This window comes from Mobula hypostoma, chromosome 6, assembly GCF_963921235.1.
Source record: "Mobula hypostoma chromosome 6, sMobHyp1.1, whole genome shotgun sequence".
In the NCBI taxonomy this organism is placed as follows: Eukaryota; Metazoa; Chordata; class Chondrichthyes; order Myliobatiformes; family Myliobatidae; genus Mobula; species Mobula hypostoma.
In genome coordinates, this window is record NC_086102.1 from 77172758 (window position 1) to 77196687 (window position 23930).

A 23930-nucleotide genomic window follows, 5' to 3' on the forward strand; every position below is an offset into this window, starting at 1 on the left:
GTTTCAAATCTGATTTGGTGAATCAGTGAACCAGATCAAAGGCTAATGGCGTACTCCTGGATATGCTTTGAGTAGGCAATTGGTAGTGAAAGTGGTGTTACCTCATTGTTTGGTTTAACTAACATAAATATTGTTATCCTCCTAACAGAAGGGGATTTATGAATGGAATTTTACATCCTCATCAATCAAAGGGATAAGGTGAGTATATGTGAAATAGCACTGGTAAGTACATAAAGCAATATTCAGCAGTTGGCTTTGCTTTAGAAGGTGAATGCATATGAAGGTGTATGTGCACGTGTATAGTGTGCACTTAATAGGCAATGCTTGCAATAAAGGCAGATGCCTTGTGTTCTGGCAACTCCCACAGTTTAAGGGTTTGAATAAAAGAAGTGTAGTACGTAGAATAAAACATTTTGAAAATAAACCTGTTGAGAATGATGGCTGTTGAAAAGTAATTCCAAGACAAGAAAGACTACCAATTTGTTTACCAAGGTGCTGTCAAGATGAGAGTGCATATGAGGAGAAGGAGGACAAACTAGGGTAGCTTTGCCTGGAGCGGCAGATGCTGAGGGGAGACCTGATAGAAATTATAAAAATTTTTGGAGGTGTAGATAGACAGCTGGTATCTTTTCTCAGAGCCAAAGGTTCAGACGTGTGAGTTACAAGTGGCAGGAGACATGACTCGAGTGAATGATCCTGCCCTCTCTACTACAGTTGTCACATGGGCCTTGTGATCACACTACCAGCGTGTTGAAGGGTTTGCTCGTTCCAGGGACTTGCTCAAGTTACTCTGTAATCAGTAAAATGGAATCTAAGGAGGGATTTTAACATATTTTAGATATCTGTAAGTCTACGGAACTTCCTGCTGCTGCATAGGGCAGAAAGCTGCTCAGTAGCACATCTGAGTGACAGGTTAGGACCATTTCTGCATCTGTTTAACAGGATGTAAGAACATCCTTGGACTTAATAAAAGTCCTTTTAAACCAAATTGCCATGACCTCTAAATTTAATATTTTTTAATGTTATGCCTCTCTGAGGGTGTTACTCCCTTCTTCAAATAACTTGTTTCTTTACTTGACATTTCATTGACAGCACAGCAGTAACAGAGCTGACTTCTACAGAAGTATCAGGGACTGTACTTCATGTGATGACAGCTTCCCTCACTCGGTCCAGATTACAGATGCTACAGTGCAGTCTCCAAATTCCTTACACATTTGGGTGACCTAGAAAGTTCAGTGCATAGCTGGTCCTGAGGACCTATCAGCCTGAAGACACCAGTTAGACCCATCATCAAATATGTGCACTGGAAAAGAATTGCTACCTGCAATGATCTTATGTTCACTGCAATGTCCTCAGATCCCCAGCAGATTTCTATAACTTCTGGTAATTGCTGCCTCTGTTTTCCTCAGATCCCCACCTTTGTTTTCCCTAATCCCGGTAGTCCCCTCACCTCTATCCTCTTCGCCTCCCCTGCTCATCACTCCCTCTGGTTTCCCCATTGCCTTCCTTTATTCCATGGTTTAATACCTTCTCCTCTTTGATTCTTTCTTCTTCAGCCCTTTGCTTCTTCCACCTATCACCTTCCAGCTATACACATCATTCACTTTCATTGCCCCTGCTCAAACCCTCCTACCTCCCTCTCTTGCCTAGACTCACTTATCACCTACCAATTTGTGCCCCCCCCCCACCTACTTATTCTGGCTTCTGCTCCCTTCCCTCCCAGTCCTGGTGAAGCATCTCAGCCCAAAGTGACAACCGTCCATTTCCCTCCAACCTGCTGAGTCCCTCCAGCACTTTGGAAGTGGGAAGAATATATATTTATAAAAACAAATATAGGATTACTGTAAGAGTTGTTGATGGTTGATGTGGACTTGATGAACTCTGCACTGACAGCACCAGATGACAGGATCGAATTTGGCTCGCTGGAGCTGAGAGACCGTGGCTCTATAGGAGTCTTAGAAGGTGGATATTCTCAATGCTGTTCTCCCTTGTGGCCTCTAGTAGAACACTGCTGTCTCTGGTGTTACGTGGCAAGAACGCTGACATGCATTCCTGTCTGTCTTCATTCCAGCATTTCGAAATGTGATGAACGCTGCTGCTTCCTCTATGTCCATCACAACTCTGATGACTTTCAGATCTACTTCTCTACCGAGGCACAGTGCAGCAGGTGAGATATGCAAGCTTGAGAGGATAGCTTCTGCCCTTGAAGGAACCATTCCAGCTGGTCATAGAGTTTCTTCAAGGCCGTAGAAATTTCCAATGAGATGTCCCCAGGCTCCTCTCCCCTCTGGAACATAGGGTGTCTGGTTCTCGTTCTCTCATTCTCTATCTCTCTCTCTATCTCTCTCTATCTCTCTCTCTATCTTTCTATCTTTCTATCTCTCTATCTCTCTCTCTATATCAAGAAGAGTGCAGCTCGAAGACCTGTTAGTTTTTGAGCTTTTCTGCTTCCTTTTTTCTTTTGGACCACATCTTTTATTTACCTGAGCTTTCTTAAACTCTCTTCCACCTGCCCTAAGTAGTTCTGTAACCCTTCTGCAGGTTTTGCCGCTTGGTAAAGGAAATCAATGACGAAGCAGCAAGAGGCGCAGAACTGGATATTGATGCTGAGGGAGAGACACTGGAGGTATGATGGTTCTTCATTGTGGCTGTGCTCTGCACTGAGTTATGTATACAGGAACCAACAAGTGATGCTCTCAACCACATTTTCAACTGAATTCACGTGAAATGCTTTCAGGACACTTGTGTAAATCAGGGGGTTGCATCTACACTGGGTCTCCCTGAGACTTCATTGGAGTTCAGGAGAGAAGAAAATTAATAGAGGTAAAGAAATTGAAGTTAGGTGTGGCCACTGGAGTTGTAATTGTTCCAGCAAAAATGTGAAAAGAAGTAAAAGGCAAGTGGAGTGTGTGGCTGTTTGCTTCTTGATAACTAATTTCATCTTGACTGCAAAATGGTAAAATAAACATGATGTCTGTGCAATTGCCATTTGACCTCGACTTTATAGATAGTCCTTTGTCCCAGAAGTGTGATGCTCTGAGCACATTGCCTGTGAGACCATCTGAAGAGCTGCAGGTTAAATAAGGATCTTTCCATTCTAAGTCACAACCCTCCCCCTGCACCAAAGAAGGAGAAGAATGATGCTGCATGTGGGAATCTTCTGTAATAAAGTTACCTTAACTATAACCTGGGTTATCCTGGTTTGCTGATATAGTAAAACAAACCGGCGATTCACTTCATTTTCAAGTGATGGCTACATATTCCCATCTTGCAGTTCAGGTCTGATCTTTGAGCTGAACCCCCGAAGACCTCCAGATTATTTCAGCAAAACAACTTACTGAGGCCGTCCCAGTCGAGCTGAGTTATCAGAAGTTGTCTCATGGGGGCATCCTTTTATAATTTGGAGTTTTCCAGCAGGTTAGGCCCTACTCTTTGAGTTGAATCAAAGCCCCGTGGCTTTGCATGCCCCAGAATCAAGACAAGCATTTAAATTTTGTTTACCTGCATCTCTATGGTACTTAAAACCAAATATAATCAATGTGTTTAAAACAATAAAATAATTTGTTCTTGATATGAAGTTGAAGAATAAATATTAGTCAGAGCTCAATCTTTCAGTTAGTTCCTGAAGGTTGTTACTGGTAGCCGGGAGTGGTAGTGGGGAAGCTCCCCCTACCTATTGAATGCTTAAGATGGCATATGACTCAAATAAACTTTCACAACCATGTCCAGGTCCTGGCTTTCATATGTGGCTTAGTTACTAAGCCCGACAGAACTGTGTCTACTGACAGGAGAATGGGCAAAGGCGGGTTACCGGTGCCTTAAAACGAGTCGCTTTGGGCAGATGGGGCTTGTCACCCGTGGTTGGCAGTTCATCTCGGAGAAGGAAAACACTGATCTCAAACCTCCGCTGCCTTGCAGCTATACACACTCATGGGGAAGGCTTTGAGAGTAAACCCCGAGGGAAAAATCCAGAGCTGGAGTCCCTAAGTCCCTATGTTGAGTTCAATGCTGATTGCCAACTCCTGCGACACCGCTGGTAACAAATTGTATCGGTCTCTGTCGTTCCTTTGGGTTCATCAGATCTGTAGAGAGGGGGAGCCTGCTACAGGGGCAACAGCTTGCTCTCCATATTGTACTGCCCAGGGCTGCGTATCTAGACAGCTAAGATGCAGCATCCATGGTCAACTAGAACTGATGGAGGCCTCGTTCATTTATTCAATCTCTCAGTTTCTGTTTTCTCATAGCATAATTGGATTAAAAAGGTAGTACTTAAAACAGTGCAGTGCTCCCTCAATGCAGCCTGGGTGGAAGGATTTGAACTTGTATAGTTTGAGTATTTGTACCGAGACTGAAACCTGTAATTCCAGTATATGGCTAAAGATTAAATGTCTTCTCCCTTCCATTTTGTTCCAGTATGAGTACGAGTACGAAGAGTCTGAAGAACGGGTGGTGTTGGGAAGAGGAACGTATGGAGTGGTTTACGCTGGGCGGGATCTCAGCAATCAAGTGAGAATAGCCATCAAAGAAATACCGGAGAAAGATGGTAGGTGAGTGTTAGGCAGCCATTTTCATATTTGTCCAGGGTCAGCACCTGTATCATTCACTGGAAAATAGTACTTGCTTCCTTTTGTTGATAAGTATCAGGGTTACTTTTGCATATACTGAAAGTATCTACATATCATGGGATGATGAAAACTGAAGCAATCATTTGGCCCTTTGGCGTTTTGCCAGAACATCCCACAACAGGTTCCATGGTAATAATTGCTGACAGTCAGGTGAAATCACTGCGTTACTGAGGCAGTTAATACTCTGCATTACAATAGTGATATTTTTCTATAATATTAATTGTGTTCTTGCTAATTGAAAAGTGATATGGTGTGCACCACGGTGTTAAATTTTATGTAACGTTATAACAGAATAAAGATGTGTAATTGTGAAGAATTGTCATTAAAAACCTTGAAAAAATATTCCCATAAATCTCATTTTCTTTTACAATGATTTTGGATAATTTTCATTTCAATATTTTGAAGTTTGGTGTGTCCCCTTTGACCCTCAATAATGGTTATTGATGCACCAGAGAAAGCATCCTTTCCAGACAGATGCATCAGGACTTGGTATAGCAGCTACTCTGCCCATAACCGTAAGAAACTGCCGAGAAGTGAGCTTTGCTCAGCACAACACAGAAACCAGCCTCTGCCCCGTGAATCCTGAATATACTTTTCACTGCCTTGGTAAAATAGGTAGTGTAATCCAAGACCCCACCCACCACAGACACACTCTCTTCTCCTCCCTCATACTGGGCAAGGATACAAAAGCCCAAAAGGAGCTGGTGGTGGACCTGAGGAGGGCTAAGGTACCGATGACCTCTGTTTCCATCCAGGGGGTCAGTGTGGACATGGTGGAGGATTACAGATACCTGGGGAAAAGAATTGACAATAAACTGGACTGGTCAAAGAACACCGAGGCTGTCTACAGGAAGGGTCAGAGCCATCTCTATTTCCTGAGGAGACTGAGGTCCTTTAACATCTGCCGGACGATACTGAGGATGTTCTACGAGTCTGTGGTGGCCAGTGCGATTCGTAAGGCCAGTGATGTTGTGGGGATGGAACTGGACTCTCTGACAGTGGTGTCTGAAAAGAGGATGCTGTCCAAGTTGCATGCCATCTTGGACAATGTCTCCCATCCACTACATAATGTACTGGGTGGGCACAGGAGTACATTCAGCCAGAGACTCATTCCAGCAAGATGCAACACAGAGCGTCATAGGAAGTCATTCCTGCTGTGGCCATCAAACTTTACAACTCCTCCCTTGGAGAGTCAGACACCCTGAGCCAATAGGCTGGTCCTGGACTTATTTCCTGGCATAATTTACATATTACTTTTTAACTATTTATGGTTCTATTACTATTTATTATTTATGGAGCAACTGTAACGAAAACCAATTTCCCCCGGGATCAATAAAGTATGACTATGACTATGACTATAAGTACATACCACCAAGCTTAAGGACAGCTTCTATCCTGCTGTAGTAAGAGTATTGAACATTTTGCCTGCATGATAAAATGGATGCATTCTTAGATCTCCTTGTCACTTCCTCTGTAACTGCAACACCTTATTCTGAGCCGTTATTATTTTACCCTGTGCTGTTGTAATGAACTGATCTGTACGGATGGTACGCAAGGTAAGTTTTTCACTGTAGCCCAGTATGTGACAATAATAAACCAAGTTAACAACTCTGCTAAACTTCAGTAACCTAGTAAAAGAAGTAAAATATTGCATATTACTGGACATGTGACAGAGAAGCAGAAAATGTTATTAATGCTCTGCATGTTCAGGCAGAGATGTCTGATGAAAGGTCATTGACCTGAAGCATCTCTAAACCGACACTGTTACTAATGATGAACATGGTCATTAATGACGAATAGATCGTGATCTTGTTAATTGGATATTTCTAGCTAGGGACGGAGCAGGGAAGTGGATGCAGGTGAGGAAGTTTCTTTTTTTAATTAAAGTTCTAAAAAGCGAGATGGGTTGTAAGTGTTCTTTTCTCATCTGGATCTTGGTTTCGACTCCAATAAGGTGAAAGTTTTATCTCTACCAACTGCAAGGGCTGTTTCAACTCTTGTTTTCAGTGAGCTGGGAGCATGGGTCAAGAGTTAAGAATTACTTTTTCCATATGTACATACTGCCTCACCTGCCAAAATTGTCCTGTTTTTATTTCAGACCTTTTGTTTCTGCATTGTTTTAGTTATTATTGTGACAAAAGACCAAGTTATCAGAAGATTGATGCCGATAAGAGAGACAATGGGGAAACATTTAAAATGCTAATATGAGAGACGAGAGAGATTAACGAAAAGAGACACAGTTCAGAGTATTGTCAGACCGGTTGCTTTGAACCTGAACTGTTTGAAGTTTGATGGACAGGCGATACCCCAGCAGGGGGATAAAAAGAACAGGTTCGCTAAGGCAAGACACACCACGACACCACAAGATAACGAGACCCTGCAAGTGCAGTGTGCCCCCCCCCCCGCTCCCCACAAATTGGTGGAAGTTTTGGAGGTCTGGTCACGGGACCGACCATAGACGCACAGGGTGGAAAAGTACGATCGGCGGGAACCTGGTGTGTGTGTCCGCCCTTGCCTGGGTGCCGGGTTCACCGCAGAAGAACGATCGTATCCAGAACGGAGGGGTCACAGTCGGTGACCTCAGAAGACATTGCAAAGGGCTCGCCCGAAAGCTAACTGCGAGGAATATCAAAGGTCTGTTTGAATCCTATTTGAATATCATCATTCGCTCTCTCTCTCTCTCTCTCTCTCCCCCCCCCCAACGGCACAGCAGCAATTACTGCGAACTGAACTAAACTGAACTGAACTCTGCGTCACTTGAGACTGATCATTTTACCCTTAGACTGCGGTAGAGCTTGATTGATCCTATTATCCTAGTTCTGTGTACATGTGTGTTTTATCATTGCTAACCTGTTGCATTTATATCCTTACTATTAGAGTACTGTGTTACTTATTTCTTTAATAAAAACTTTCTTAGTTCCAGTAATCCAGACTCCAACTAAGTGGTCCATTTCTGCTGGTTTGGCAACCCAGTTACTGGGTACGTAACATTATTCACACTGCTACAAATGGCAACAGTGCTTTTGAGGTTGATCTTATGGATGGCTTTGCACGGAGGCTGCTTCACCAACTTAAATCAGTGGGACCCAGCTGTAAATATTGGGTTCAGATCAGTTCTGCAAAAGGTTATACGTCTGGTTGCTCAGGCTGAGCCAGGCTGGCTGAGTACTTTATAACGTGGATCTTTGTCACTGTTTTCGATAGTTTCTCTCCAAGGATCATTGGGGAAGGATGCTGCTGAGTGGAGCAGAGAGATCTGACCTGGGTTTAGGAGGTCCCAGGCACAGATAGCTGGTGAGTTTGATTGGAAGAAGACTGGGGGGTAAGGAAATTCAGCAAATGGCTTTTGGAGCAATGAACTCTTAAAGTCTGTGCATATAAGGGGCTCCAGCAGTGTCAGGATGAGGCAAAAGGGCAGGATTCTGGACAACAGTAGGCTTGTGTTTGTTGTATTGGTGGTGACAGTCAGATTGGCTGTGAGCAACATAAATTCTTTGGCTTGCAGTCACATCAAGTTCACTCTTGAGCTTTAATTTTGTATCCAAGCAGATTACCAGTGTCACATTACGACTGTAGGTCGGTTTGAAATAGTATAGTGACTTGGCACTGAGGCTGCAGATATATATAGCTAGTAAGAGTCATATTCCAATCTGGTCCCAAGGTGAAGTGAAAGGATATTTCTTGCAGGTGGAAATTAGTTTGGGCGTTATTGCTTGACATAGAGTACATAGCACAGCACACTATTTTCCTGGGTAGCATATTTGTTCCCAAGTGATGTAATCTAGATGATTTTCCGTTTTGATCTTCCAGTGGTGAGTTTATACCAGGGTGTGCTGAAGAGCTGATTAAATCTTGACACATCACAAAAGAGTGGCAATTGTAAAACAGTATAGTTAATACATTAAAAACATTTTCCCATCAGTTCTGATCAGAATATCAATTTTTTTTTCCTGCTTTATAAAAATATCCTTTTAGGGAAGTCGCTACAAAGTGACTTGTTTATTGCGTACCATGGTTATGTTGTCAACTGGATTTACTGTGTACCATTGGACAGTGTGCAGTGCGGATGGTTGTCTTGAACAGTTTGATCACAAGGCCCTGTTGCTGGACATTGGTAATGTAGAATACCGCAAGTCCGGTTCATTGGTTCATTGGCAAAACTGACAGCAGGGGAGCTGCGTTGTCTCGGTCGAGGCGACTTCTAGGCCTGTTGCAGTCCCAGAGGGAGGAGACACCAATGTGGTGTGGGAGAGAGCAGGGCCTCTGTGGGCATGCTGGAATCCGTACCGGGTTGGGGGCTATCCCCTCCCATTGGTGCTGTTCTCCATTGTTCTCTCGGCGCTGCCCTCTTGTGTTCGCTCAGTGGAAGAACAAGCTGAACCAGGACAACTTGCAATCAATCTACAGTCATACCACTCAGGGACCTGGCTATATTATTTTGTTTCTTTGTGACTATGTTTTTCTGAAATTGGAACTATATGTACTATTTGTTCCCTTTGTGCTTTGTGCTGCACCTTGGCCTCAGAGCAACACTGTTTTGTTTGGCTATATTCTTGTACAGTTGAATGATAATTATACTTGAATTTGTTCTATATTTGTTTAAAGTTATGGAGATGTAATCCCTGCAACTAATAACAGTCATAACTGAGAGCATCAAAAGCTTTGAAGTTTTGTTCAGCTATTGGTGTCAGTCACCTAATTTAGTTCAAAGCATGCTCTCTTGTCCTGGAGGGGAATTGCAATGATTGGAAAAAAGCATCAGTGCAAGAAATAATTAAATAATTCCCTCTCCTGCCTTTAGGTTCCAAGCAAATGCAGCCATGTGGTTCTAACAAAGAGTCTCAGATGTTTCAAGTTAACTGTTTCTCCTTTCACAGATATTACCTACCCTGCTGAGTATTTCTAGACTTATATTTCCTTTTCAGATTTCCAGCATCTGCAGTGTTTTATTTTGAATTCCAGCTATGCGTTATGAAAATGCCTTCACTTGTTAAAATGGATCAATTTTGTCCTGACTAGATGGGTTGAATGGTGGCCTCCACTATTCAGTTATCCTATGGAATTCGATATTCACTGATGCTACACCTCATTGATGTGAAATTGATTGTATTTTCTGGATAACATTTATGTGGTTGATGCTGCAAATCAAAAACTGCAACTGTCATTGCCAAGGCACCAGAGTTTATTGAATAGATACAAACATCATATGTCTTTCAAGAATTTGATTCTATTTAATGTAATATGTTCTGCCATGGCTAATACATTGGAAGGCCAATTATCTATTCGTTAGCTGAATAAATCTGCAAAAGTGGCATATGTGGTAATTGGAAATCTCTCTGCTGTCAGATCAAGTGTAGCTTTGTTTCAGTTTGCAAATCAGTACTGATCAAAACAGTCCTAATTAAGCACCATCGATTGTAGAGAGGTGCTGGAGACATTCCAGTGCCCAGTAATAGTCATATAATGTCTTTCATAATCCTAAGGCACCTTAGGATGTTTATAGCCAATCCAATACAAAAAACAGTTGTTGTTGTGACAATTAAATTGTAACGTGCTATTTTGTGTACAACAAGGATTGACAATCAATACTGCACCTGGTAAATCTGGTTCACATTACTAAATTGGTTCAGGGATAGATCTATAAGCGGGTTCTTCTGCTCTTTGCATAGGGCCACAGAACTTTCGTTGTTCACCCAAGAGAGCAGATAGGGCAGCAGTGTAATATTTCTATCTGGAAGACAGCACCTTTGGCAGGACAGCATTCCTTTGCAATGGGGTCTACATCCCAGTGATTGTTTCAAAGTTTTTGATGTGGGACTTCAGTTTGATAGCCTTTTGACCAGGGTCTTATTGTCAGGACAAGAACTTAATAAAAACCGCATTCTTGCCAAAGGGGTGCTGAGAGGTCCAGGAAATTTGTATGTGCCATTAGTAATGATCTAGGTCATTTATACCTGAGAAAACCATCCCACTCCGATGGTTCTGTCCATCATAGGTTTCTAGGAAATTGATGGGAACCTGTAGGGGCTGATTTCCTCACATTCAAGATGAGGGTACCAATGCACAGGCGGAAGTGGGATTTAAAGCAACTTCAGAATGAGTAAGAGAGAACAGTGGTTATCAATATGAACTCTGCTTCAGAAATTCCCTGATTGTTACTAGATGGATTGATTGGCTATAAGCATTCTGATCTGATGTCAATAAAGACAATTTCCACATTAGAGCAGGTTATGTTCCTAGAAGAGAGTCTGTATCACAAATTTCTGTAATGTGGAGCTGCGTATGTCGGGAAATATAACTCAAAACATTAAGAAATTCTGTTTATTTATTTACTTAACATCCATGAAACTGAATTCTACTGTTTCTCACATTTTTGGGTGGTGAATTGTGAATTCTGCCCGGTTGTATTTCAGTTGCCTCAATGACTATAAGTGAGGGTTGTCTCTAAGTGGAAGGTGCCATATGACAGCCAGTTCCATCTGCCAAACCACAACTTGCACCCCCCATGGAAAAAGCCCAAATAAAGTGAATAACAATGAATTCCAGTGTGCTTACTAGTTTTTAGCAAAAGCAACACATAAACTAAACTAATTTCCACTGAATTTTAAAAATATCCCTTACGTTTCAGAAGATCTTCACAAGTAAATAAGTTATTTTTGTATTGAATGTATCTAAAGGTGCTTGGCACATATATTGGGTGGAGAAAATTCCCCAGTAGTGATCCCCTCACCTGGACAATTCAGTTCCCTCTAACAATTGTAAATGTTAATGAATGAGTAACGCTCACTGGAAATTTGTCTACAGTGGTTCTCTTTGTTTTTATTCCTAGATACTCCCAGTCTCTTCATGAAGAGATAGCTTTGCACAAGTATCTTAAGCACCGAAATATTGTCCAGTACCTTGGTTCAGTTTCAGAAAATGGCTATATCAAGATCTTTATGGAACAAGTACCAGGGGGTAAGTGAATCAAATCATATATGCGTTCTTAGTGAGTACTTTTCCTAGCAGGTCTCCAGCAGCCAATAAAAGTTTTATTTTACCAAGGCAAACCTGATTTTTAGATCCATAAGGCACAAATGTGAGAGGACTTGGAGTTGAGTGACTTGGATATCCAAGCACAAATTTCACCAGAGACTATTTCACAAATACCAAAGGTCCACCTTAATATCAAGAGGCAGGAATACAAATGTGAAGAGATTTCTAGGACTAACCCTACAGAGCCAGCAGCATTCAATTATAGGGCAGAAGTTAGCAATCATGCTGATGAGAGTTGTGCTGTTGGACAGCAGTTACTTTTGCCATAAGGAGAAGTGGCAACAGAAATTGGACCAATCACATTGACTTCTGAGTTCATCTTGGATATATTTGGACATTTGCCCCTCATCCTCTGAAGAGGTGTGTCAGTGATTGTATTTAAATTGGGTTTATTGAAGAAGTAATTGCTGCCTTTCACTCTTCTAAAATGAGAATGACCATCAAGAGGAAATTGCGAAGGCTGGATCAATTCATCTGGCTGATTATCTAGCTGGAATACACAGTGCTTAAAGTTGCTTCCTTACCTGATCCTTAAAGGTTTAGGGGTGTTAGCTTGTTGGATTCTCCTTTAACTGCCTTAGATTGGATTCAGGCCAGAAACAAGAAAGGAAAGGTATGGCAGCATGAAAATCTAAAAAACATCTGTAAGCACTGAAAATATAAACCAAAATGCTAAAAACATTCAGCAGGTCAGAAAGCATCTGCAGAAAGAGAGAGAGTTAATGTTTCAAGAGTACAGTCAACATTTCGGGCCAAGACCCTTCACCAGTCCTGCTGAAGGGACTGGGCCAGAAACGTTGACTGTACTCTTTTCCATAGATGTTGCCTGGCCTGCTGAGTTCCTCCAGCATTTTGTGTGTGTTTGCACTTCGAATATCTGCAGATTTTCTCTTGTTAATGTTTCTTTCTTTTTCAGTCTTTTTTATTGAGTTTCAATTTGATAAACATAACAATGGTAATGATACAAAGAGATCGGGATTACATTAATAACGAATGAAGTATACAGACACAGACTCCGAGTAACATACTTAATTTAAACCTCCCAATCTCTTAATAACTGAACATGAAAAAGATACAAAAAAAAGTTTTTACCCCCTACACTAAAAAAAACAAAACAAAACAGAAACTGGGCTGCCATATTTCATCGGTTAAAATCATTATTTGTCATTAACTCCGCTCCTCTACACACAAACAAAAAGTTATTAAAAAGGATTCGGAAAAGGTCAACTTGCATCATATGAAAATGTTGAATAACTGGCCTCCAAGTTTCTTCAAATTTAACTGAAGGATCAGTGTTACCACTCCAAATTTTTTTCAAATTTAAACATGTTATAGTTTGGGAAAACCATTGAAATGTAGTAGGGGGATTAGAATTTTTCCATTTAAATAAATTACTATATCCAATTTATATCTTATTATATCCAATTTTTTCTTCCAACCATCCAGAACTGATCAAGCTTTTCTTTTATGGAAAACGAAGGGAATAATATGTTTTCATGATTTATTCATGGATCATTGTCTCATGTCCTTTGAACAGTTGTCTAGTAAATATAATTTGCCTAGATCACATTTTTTCAGATACTTCAGATACTTTCAGATTAGAAACTTTTTGAAGGTTATTTTACCTACTTTTCCGATATCAGATCAAACAGAAATTATAGAACATTTTTTAGGTTTGAACCCCTATCAGAAGAGTTTAATAGCAATTGTTTATGATTTAATTATGAAAATACGTTTAGGTATGTCTGATAAAATTAAGAATGAATGGGAAAAAGAACTTCAGATATCTTTACCCACAGAGAAATGGGAGAAAATTCTTCAACTAGTTAACACTTCTTCAATGTGTGCTAGACACGCTTTGATACAATTAAAGGTGGTTCATAGGGCCCATATGTCCAAGGATAAGCTAGCTTGTTTTTATGGTCATATAGATCCTGTCTGTGACAGATGTAATTCTGAGGTAGCTTCTTTGACGCATATGTTCTGGTCTTGCCCTCTTTTGGAAAAATATTTGAAAGACATTTTTGATATTATTTCAGTAGTTTATGTATTGATTTAAAACCTCATCCTATTACTGCAATTTTTGGATTACTGATAATAGACTTTATTCATTTATCCCCTTCAGCTTGTCGTTTGATTGCTCTCGTTAATGTTTCAAGTTGATAATTACTACTGGACTAGTATTCAGGGGCCTGGATAGTGAGATGGAAACAAAGTTCAAATCTCAGATAAGGAATTTAGTGTCAAATCGGAAATGAAACTCACCATCAGAGATCTTTCTGGATTGCTTCTAAATGTCCTTCAAAGGAGGAAATCTTCTGGATTTTCTGTGATTTCAGCTTCATCAGTACTTTGAAGTGGCCTACCGAGGTATTAGAGAAGGGCAGCATGTATTGAACGTCATCCCTCAAGATTGATTTATTATTGTCACATATGCCAAGGCACAGTGAAAATCTTGTCTTTCATTTTGTTCTTACAGATCAAATCATTACACAGTGCATTAAGGTGGAACAAATAATAGCAATGCAGAATAAGGCGAAAAAGCTACAGAGAAAGTGCAGTACAGTAAACAACAAAGGACACAATAAAGTATATTGTAAGGCCATTGACCATTGTATCATACAAGAGGTCACTTCAAGAGTAATGTAACAGTGGGAAAAAAAACTACTCTTGAGACTGGTAGAATGTGCCTTCAGGCTCTTGTATCTTCCACCTCTTGGGAGAAGGAGAAAAGAGAGAACGGTCTGGAGTGGTTGGGATCTTGGGTGAAGCTGTCTCCTTTTATTTGGACAGTGGAAAGTGTAGATAGACTGTAGGGTAGCTCGGTCTCACTGATGTGCTTAGCTGTGTTCACAGTTATCTGTGGCCACAAGCAAAGCACTTGTCATACAAGTTGTTATATCAGAATCAGGTTTAATATCACCGGCTTATGTTGTGAAATTTGTAGTCTTTGTGGCAGCAGTACAATGTAATAAATAATAATAGAAAAAAGGTGAATGGCAGTAAGTATATACTGATAATATATTAAATAGTTAAATTAAATAAGTAGTGCAAGAATAGAAAGAAAAAAAGGAGTGAGGTAGTGTTCACGGGTTCAATGTCCATTCAGAAATTGGATGGCTGAAGGTAAGAAGCTGTTCCTGAATTGTTGAGTGTGTGCCTTCTGTTCCTCCTTCCTGATGGTAGCAATGGGAACAAGGCATGTCCTGGGTGATGGGGGTCCTTAGTGATGGACGCCACCTTTTTTAGGCATCCTTGAAGATGTCCTAGATACAACAGAGGCTAGTGTCCATGATGGATATGAATATGTTTACAACTGTCTGCAGCTTACTTCGATCCCTCCCATACCAGACCATACTTCTAGATAAAATACTTTCTATGGTGCATCAACAGAAGGTGTTAAGAATTGAGGGTGACACGTAACATTTCTTTAGCTTCCTGAAGAAGTAGAAGTGTTGAAGAGCTTTCGTGGAAGTGACATCAACATGGTCGGACCAGGACAGTCTATTCGTGATGTTCACTCCTGGGAACTTGAAGCGCTCAGTGCTCTCGTTGTAATTATCGTTGATGTAGACTGACTTGCTTTCACTCCAGGTCTGTGGGTTTGAAGGTGGCTGAGGAAGCCTCTGGGGGACCTGCAGACTCCAGCACAGTGGGACTGGAGATGCGTAATAGGTTGGGTGGGTGGATGGTTAGTTTCAGAAATGGTGCGTCCTCTGCCTTGTGTGCTGGTGCTCCGTACAGTCCTGGTGAATGGACTCCAGGGACCCTGTGCTCTTCTCAAATGCTCCTTCTCAGTCTTGAGTGGTCATAGATCATGAGTTCAATGGGAATGTCAAGGGTGCTTAGAAAACATCCTTGCAATATCTCTTCTATCCACCTGGTAATCTCTTTGTGTAACAGAGTTCAGAGCAAAGTATCTCTTTCGGTAGTCCTGCCCATTGGAACTGACTGATTAGGGCCTCAGAGCTGGGATGTTAACCATACGACCATAAGACATAGGAGCAGAATTAGGACACTTGGCCCATCAAATCTGCTCTGCCATTCTATCCTGGCTGATTTATTATTCCTCTCAACCCCATCCTCTTGCCTTCTCCCTGTAACTTTTGACACCTTTACCAATTAAGAACCTATCAATCTCTACTTTAAATATACCCAATAATATGGCCTCCACAACCTTTTATGGCAATGAATTCCACAGGTTCACCATCCTATTCTAGCTCAAGAAATTCTTTCTCATCTTTGTTCTAAAGGGACGTCCTTCTATTCTGAGGCTGTGACCTCTGGTCAAATGCTCCTCCACTATTGGAAACATCTTCTTCACATCTACTCTATGCAGGCCTTTTAATATTCCATAGGTTTCAATGATAACTTTATAAATTTATTTTTTAGAGTAGAGTGTGGAACAGACCATCTGGCCCAACGAGCTGCACTGCCAAGCAATCCACCTATTTAACCCTCGTCTAAGCAGAGGACAATTTACAATCACCAATTAATCTATTAACTGATACGTCTTTTGGACTGTGGGAGGAAACTGGAGCACCCAGAGGAAACCCAATGGTCACAGGGAGAATCATGTCATGCTAACCGCTATGCTACTGTGGCACCCCCTTCATCCTTCTAAACTCCACTAAGCAAAGCCCAGAGCCATCAAACGCTCCTCAGACATTAACCGTGTCATTCCTGGGATCATTCTCGTGAACTTCGTCTGGACCATCTCCAATGCTAGCATAACCTTTTAACTTCTCCAAGTGATGTGATTTGTGATGGCTCCTTAGATGAGCACCGTTGCATAGATCCCCAGCAAAAGTGGAAAATAAGTGATTGGGAGCCAAAAGCGCACAGTACTCTAAGTGTGGTAACACCAATGCCTTATAAATGCTCAGCACTGCATCCATATTCCTACTCCTCTGGAAACAAATGCTAACATTGCATTTACCTTCTATACCTCTAATTCAACCTGTAAGTTAATCTTCAGGGAAATCCTGCACGAGGACTCACAAGTCACTTTGTACCTCTGATTTCTGTTTTTCTTCCTCTGGTTTGTAAGTAGTCTATGCCTTTTATTCCTTCTACCAAAGTGCACTTCTCACACTATATTCCATCTGCTACTTTTTTGCCCCTTCTCCCAATCTGCCGAAGTCCTTCTGCAGACTTATACTTGTACTTATACTTTATACTTTATTGTCACCAAACAATTGGTACTAGAACGTACAATCATCACAGCGATATTTAAATCTGCGCCTCACACTCCCTGGGTTACAAATATTAAATATTAAAAATATTAAAAATAGTTCATTAGTAAATATTAAAAATTAAATTATAAATCATAAATAGAAAATAGAAAAATGGGAAGTAAGGTAGTGCAAAAAAAACCGAGAGGCAGGCCCGGGTATTTGGAGGGTACGGCCCAGATCCGGGTCAGGATCCGTTCAGCAGTCTTATCACAGTTAGAAAGAAGCTGTTCCCAAATCTGGCCGTATGAGTCTTCAAGCTCCTGAGCCTTCTCCCGGAGGGAAGAGGAAGGAAAAGTGTGTTGGCTGGGTGGGTGGTGTCCTTGATTATCCTGGCAGCACTGCTCCGACAGTGTGCGGTGTAAAGTGAGTTCACGGACTGAAGATTGGTTTGTGGGATGTGCTGCGCCGTGTTCACAATCTTCTGCAGCTTCTTTCGGTTTTGGACAGGACAACTTCCATACCAGGTTGTGATGCACCCTAGAAGAATGCTTTCTACAGTGAATCTATAAAAATTAGTGAGGGTTTTAGGGGACAGGGCAAATTTCTTTAGTTTTCTCAAGAAATAAAGGTGCTGGTGGGCCTTCTTGGCAGTGAACTCTGCTTGGTTGGACCAAGTTAGGTCATTTGTGATATTGACCCTGAGGAACTTAAAGCTTTTGACCTGTTCCACTTGCGCACCACCGATGTAAATTGGGTCGTGTGGTCCGCTACTCCTTCTGAAGTCAACAACCAATTCCGTCGTCTTGCTCACGTTGAGGGATAGGTTATTGTCTTCGCACCATGCCACCAGGTTCTTAATCTCCTCTCTGTACTCAAACTCATCATTACCCAAGATACAGCCTACAATTGTTGTGCCATCAGCAAACTTATATATTGAGTTCGATGGAAACTTGGCTACACAATCATGGGTGTACAGTGAGTACAGCAGGGGGCTGAGTACACAGCCTTGTGGGGCACCGGTGCTCAGAGTGATTGTAGAGGAGAGCTTGTCCCCTATTTTTGACTTCCTGCTTCCTCAGCACTACCTGCCCCACATTCCCAGAAACTCCTCCCAGATTCTACCTCTTCGCAGCACACTAAGGGCAACTGACAGAGGTTAAATGACTTAGCTGCCCAGTGCACTCTGGGAAAACTCAGACGATCACAGGGAGAATGTACAATCTCCACACAAGTAGAACCAGAGGTCACGATTGAATGCGGATACCTGGAGCCATGAGGCGTATCTCTACAATCGGCACCACTGTGCTTTGATATACAGTCCTGGATTGTGATCGCATCTCCACTTCACTCAGAACTACGGGCAGGAGGAAATAGGTAGTTAGCTAACTTCCAAGCATGCAGGCCTACCCAAACCCAACCAACACTCAAGCACAAGGTAATCATTTTCATTCCCAGCCTGATGCAAATCTAGGTAGCCAGGCCTCTAGGACTCCTGTTAGGTCACCGCTCTTGGCTCCTAATCACTCACTTTCCACCTTAGTCGGGGCTCTTTGCATCAGTGCTTATTTCAATGGCCATCACAAATCACATCACTTGGAGAAGTTGGAAGTCAGGCAGAGTCTCGGATTGCATTTCACTGTATGTTTTGATATGCATGTGATAAATAAATCTGAATCTGGGTCGTCAACTTCGTTCAGAATTCACACCCTGAGCAGAGACGCAGCTCAGCTCCTGCTTCTCGTGTTCTGTCAGTCACATGTTTATCATCAAGGGCTGAGCTGAGCTGTTATCCTGAATGTGACAATGAATGCATAGCTCCCATTACTGATGACAGGTTGCTAGATGTTCGCGTGCTGCCTTTTGATTCAGGAGCAGGAGCTCTGCTGACTGTCATGGAAGGATACTCATTGTCTATTTTCAGTAACTGGAACCAGGAGGCTCAGTTACACTTGCTCTCTGATTCTGCATGATGAAGCTTCCATGATGGTTCTACTGAAAGAATTTGATGGAAGAGCACCAATGGCACAAGGCTCCTTCCCCAAACACTGAGCTTAGAGTTACATATCTACATATGTACGTAATTCTCTCTCAATTTCTTGGAAGACCTCAATTGCTATTCAGAAGCAGCCGGCAAAACATTGGCTCCAGCTCAGTTATTTTCATGCCTAACGATAGTAGCCCTTGGTCATTATCCTGTGTGATGGCAGATCTGATATCCAGGGGTTCCTATCGCAAAGTTTATGCTGGTTTCAAATGCAGTGCCAAGCTGCAGAGCAGAATTGAGAAAGGTAATTAAACAAATGAAGTAAATACGTGAGAAGAGGTTAGGCCATAAGACCATAGATACAGGAGCAGAATTAGGCCATTTGGCCCATCAGGTCTACTGTACCATTTCATCATGGCTGATCCATTTTCCCTCTCAGACTTGCCTTCTCCACGTATCCGTTCATGCCATGACTAATTAAGAATCCAACAACTCCTGCCTTAAATATACCCAATGACCTGCCCTCCACAGCTGCCTGTGGCAACAAATTCCACAGATTCTCCACTGTCTGGCTGAAGAAATTTCTCCTCATCTCCGTTCTAAAAGGACGTTCCTCTACTCTGAGGCTGTGTCCTCTGGTCTGAGACTCCCCCACCATAGGAAACCCACATCCACTTTATCCAGGCGTTTCAGCATTTGATAGGTTTCAATTGTCACCCGGCATCTTTCTGAATTTCAGTGAGTAGTGACCCAGAGTCATCAAATGTTCCACTGATGATAAGCCTTTCAATCCCGGAATCATTTTCGTGAACCTCCTTAGAACCCGCTCCAGTAGCATCACATCCTTTCTTGGGTAAGGAGCCCAAGACTGCTCACAATACTCCAAGTAAGGCCTCACCAGTGCTTCATAAAGCCTCAACATTACATCCATGCTTTTATGTTCTAGTCTCGTTGGTGGATAACAAGTAAGGAATCCCTTGTCTTTTATAAGCATGTTTATTGTAAAGTGCTAATGAACTAAAATAGATAATATTTTCCTGACGAAGGGTCTCGGCCTGAAACGTCGACTGTACCTCTTCCTAGAGATGCTGCCTGGCCTGCTGCGTTCACCAGCAACTTTGATGTGTGTTGCTTGAATTTCCAGCATCTGCAGAATTCCGGTTGTTTGCGTAGATAATATTTTGTCTTCTTTTGAAGAGGGCACTGCAAATTTCTTAGTTATCCTAAACCAGAGGTTTCCAACCTTTTCTATGCCATGGACTAATACCATTAAGCAAGGAGTCCATAGAACCCATCCTGGAACCCCTGCCCTAAACCAGCGCCCTCTAGTTTTGAATACCTCGTCAATAGCAAAATGTTTCCCACGATCTGCACTCTTCTTGTCCGTCTTTATTCTGTTTACATTAATCATATCCTTTCTCAGCCTCCTCAGCTGTCCAAGGAAAACAAAAAAAATTCATCCAGTCTCCCCTGATAAATGAAATCCTCCCTCCCTGGCAGCAGTGAGGTCTTTGGGATGTGAGCGGAAATTGGAGAACTCACGTGGTCTTAGGGAACTTGTGTAAGCCCCCACATAGATAGCAGCCAAAGTCAGGATTGCTGGAGCAACTTTAACTCTGCCACTGCTGCCTAGAATGAATAGCAACTGATAACAGTGGAAAGCAACTGGGGAGGATGACAAAAACGTCTGTTGGACTAGGTGCAAAAGTGGCCCTTATACTACAGGTGCATTTGTAACGTACGCTCCCTTTGGAAATGTTATAGTATATCTAATTGAATACAGTACACTCAGGAAGGAACTGTGTATTAGTTGAATGTATGTAACAAATCAGCGGCTGTTTCTAATCAGAAGTGTTGGAGTTGTAAACTTATGAGGAAAGTGCAACACGTTGGTTTGCTCTGTACAGTGGCTTCTGCAATGCAGATGGAAGCACTTGACAATGGGTTTTGACAAGTCGTCTGTTTTAGTAGTAACAGCGTCAGCTGCACCCTTGGACCTGGTATCTACTTCGGCCCTCATTGGTGGTTCTTGACAGCAAGTGTCTAGTTCAATTTCCCATGAAGGGAATTTCCCGATTCACCACTATTCACTCTGAATTAAATATATTTGCGTATACCTAGTGCTGAACCCTGTGATCCCATTTCTAAGCATTCCACCAGTTTGGTCAGGACAAAATAGAGCCTTTCAAATTCCCATGGTATTGTCCATTAAAAAGAACAGGCTATCATAGAATTTGAGAGCTACATTAGCATTATATCAAATTAATAATGTCTTTCTATGAGTCTTTCACTATAAAATAATATTAAAATGCCTTATTACCTTGTGCCACATAAATGTCCTATTCACAAGGAAGTCTGCAGATGCTGGAATTCCAAAGCAACACTCCCAAAATGCTGGAGGAATTTAGCAGGTCAGGCAGCTTCTTCGGAGCTGAATAAACAGCTGACATTTCAGGCCGAGATCCTGCCTCAGGACTGGGAAGGAAGGGGGAAGATGCCAGAATATAAAGATAGGGGGAAGGGAAGGATGCTAGCTAGAAGGTGATAGGTGAAGCTGGGTGGGTGGGTAAGGTCCAGGGCTGGAGAAGAAGGAATATGATAGGAAAGGACAGTGGACAATACAAAAAAGGGAAGGGAGGGAGGGTGTTGTGACTGTGAATGAAGTCACCAGAGAGACACTGAAGCTGGTGGTTATAAAAGCCTTTATTTAACAAAACAAGCTGGCGTCATACTGGAGAGACTCTTGGAAGAAGAAGACTTCCAAGGCTTCTTGGAAGCCTGACCCAATATTACGTGACATTTTTAAAAGCTAAAGATCAAAGGTAACAGCAGGGCAATTCTATAGTTGCAATGCATCCTTTGAATTACATATAATTTTCAAACTCCTCCAACACGCTAGACACTCAAAATGAATGTTTATCCCCCATCGTCTCTCTAGCTGTACTCATGCACATGTAGACGTCTCAGGTGATCAACCCCAGTCTGCAGATCCAGGATGACCATTGTTCAGAGCTGCATTTTAAATTCAATCTGCAATCCACATTCCGGTCTGAAGACTGGTTGCTGCTGAACGTAGTATTTTTATATACCCTAAAGCCAGAATACGCCCTAACAGAGGGGGTCCCAGGTGGAAGAGATAGGTAACTGACAAGTGATGGAAGGTCAGAGTGGGGAATAGAGGAATGGGGGAGGGGTAAAATGTGTTTACCAGAAGGAGAAATCGATATTCATGCCATCAGGTTGGAGGCTACCCAAACGGAATATAAGGTGTTGCTCCTCCATCCTGAGGGTGGCCTCATCTTGGCACAAGAGGAGGCCAAAGATTGACATGTCAGAATGGGAATTAAAACGTTTGGCCACTAGGAAGTCCGGCTTGTGGGGGATGGTGCGGAGGTGCTCGACAAAGCGGTCCCCCAATTAAATACCCGATTCATGTTTCTGAATATTTCACATGAAGCCTCACCATCATATGCCTTTCGATTTAAATTATTTAAAGTAGAAATAATATGTATTCTTTTGATTATTTCCTTTCCTGCAATATTTTGATCTGGATGTGATTACATCTAGTGCTGATAGAAATTAGGTTTCACATTCCGCTGAAAGGGGAGATCTGGTCTTTTAACAAACGAGAATAGAATCATGACAGTAATGTAGGGGGCCCTTTTGAATTTGCTGTGTCAATATCCACTGTCTGCTGAAATGATCCAGTCAGTACCAGGTGCAATTCTTTCCCCATAGTCCTGCACGTTTTGATCCTGTTCATGTATACAGTATCTCTAAATACTTTATAAATTTTGCTGTCATATTTGCTTCTGCCACCTACCACTGAAGTGTGCCCTGGGCAACTTCCAGTGTTTGAGCATGAATTCAGTTAATTGGAGTAAGGGGAATTATGAGGCTATCAGGCAGGAAATTGGAAGCTTAAACTGGGAACAGATGTTCTCCGGGAAAAGTACGGAAAAAATGTGGCAAATGTTCAGGAGATATTTGTGTGGAGTTCTGCATACATACGTTCCAATGAGACAAGAAAGTTATGGTAGGGTACAGGAACCATGGTGTACAAAGGCTGTAGTAAATCTAGTCAAGAAGAAAAGATACGCTTACAAAAGGTTCAGAGAGTTAGGTAATGTTAGAGATCTGGAAGTTTATGAGGCTAACAGGAAGCAGCTTAAGGAGGAAACTAGGAGAGCCAGAAGGAGCCACGAGAAGGCCTTGGCGGGCAGGATTAAGGAAAACCCAAAGGCATTCTACAAGTATGTGAAGAGCAACAGGATAAGACGAGAAAGAATAGGACCTATCAATGTATGACAGTGGGAAAGTGTGTATGGAACCAGAGGAAATGCCAGGGGTACTTAATGAATATTTCAGTATTCACTATGGAAAAGGATCTTGGTGATTGTAGTGATGACTTGCAGCAGACTGAAAAGCTAGAGCATGTAGATATTAAGAAAAAGGATGTGCTGGAGCTTCTGGAGTGCATCAAATTGAATAAGTCGCCGGGACTGGATGAGATGTACCCCAGGCTACTGTGAGAGGCAAGACAGGAGATTGCTGAGCCTTTGGCAATGATCTTTGAATCAGGGAGAGGTTCCGGAGGATTGGAGGGTTGCAGATGTTGTTCATTTTTGCAAGAAAGGGAGTAGAGACAGCCCAGGAGATTATACACCAGTGAGTCTGACTTTAGTGGTTGGTAAGTTGATGGAGAAGATCCTGAGAGGCAGGCTTTATGAACATTTGGAGAGGTATAATATGATTAGGAATAGTCAGCATGGCTTTGTCAAGGGTAGGTCATGCCTTACAAGCCTGATCGAATTTTTTGAGGATGTGACTAAACACATTGATGAAGGTAGAGCAGTAGATGTAGTGTTTATGGATTTCAGCAAGGCATTTGATAAGGTACCCCATGCAAGGCTTATTGAGAAAGTAAGGAGGCATGGCATCCAAAGGGACATTGCTTTGTGGATCCAAAACTGGCTTGCACACAGAAGACAAAGAGTAGGTTGTAGATTAAAGAGTGGGTCATAAACTGCACTTCTAATTTTCTCCAAATTCAAACACAGCATAGTTTGTGAAAACCAATGAAATACCTTAGGAGGATTAATCTCTTTC

At 42.0% G+C, this 23930-nt stretch overlaps 1 protein-coding gene across 1 annotated transcript in view; it reads left to right on the forward strand.

The window, feature by feature from the left end:
* map3k15 (mitogen-activated protein kinase kinase kinase 15) overlaps window positions 1-23930 on the forward strand; it is a 160181-nt gene that overhangs the window by 78568 nt on the left and 57683 nt on the right. The window contains exons 11-15 of the mRNA XM_063051041.1: window positions 149-198; window positions 2072-2167; window positions 2542-2626; window positions 4414-4547; window positions 11455-11582. Of these exons, the coding sequence (XP_062907111.1) occupies window positions 149-198; window positions 2072-2167; window positions 2542-2626; window positions 4414-4547; window positions 11455-11582 (493 nt within the window). The remainder of the gene's footprint in view (window positions 1-148; window positions 199-2071; window positions 2168-2541; window positions 2627-4413; window positions 4548-11454; window positions 11583-23930) is intronic.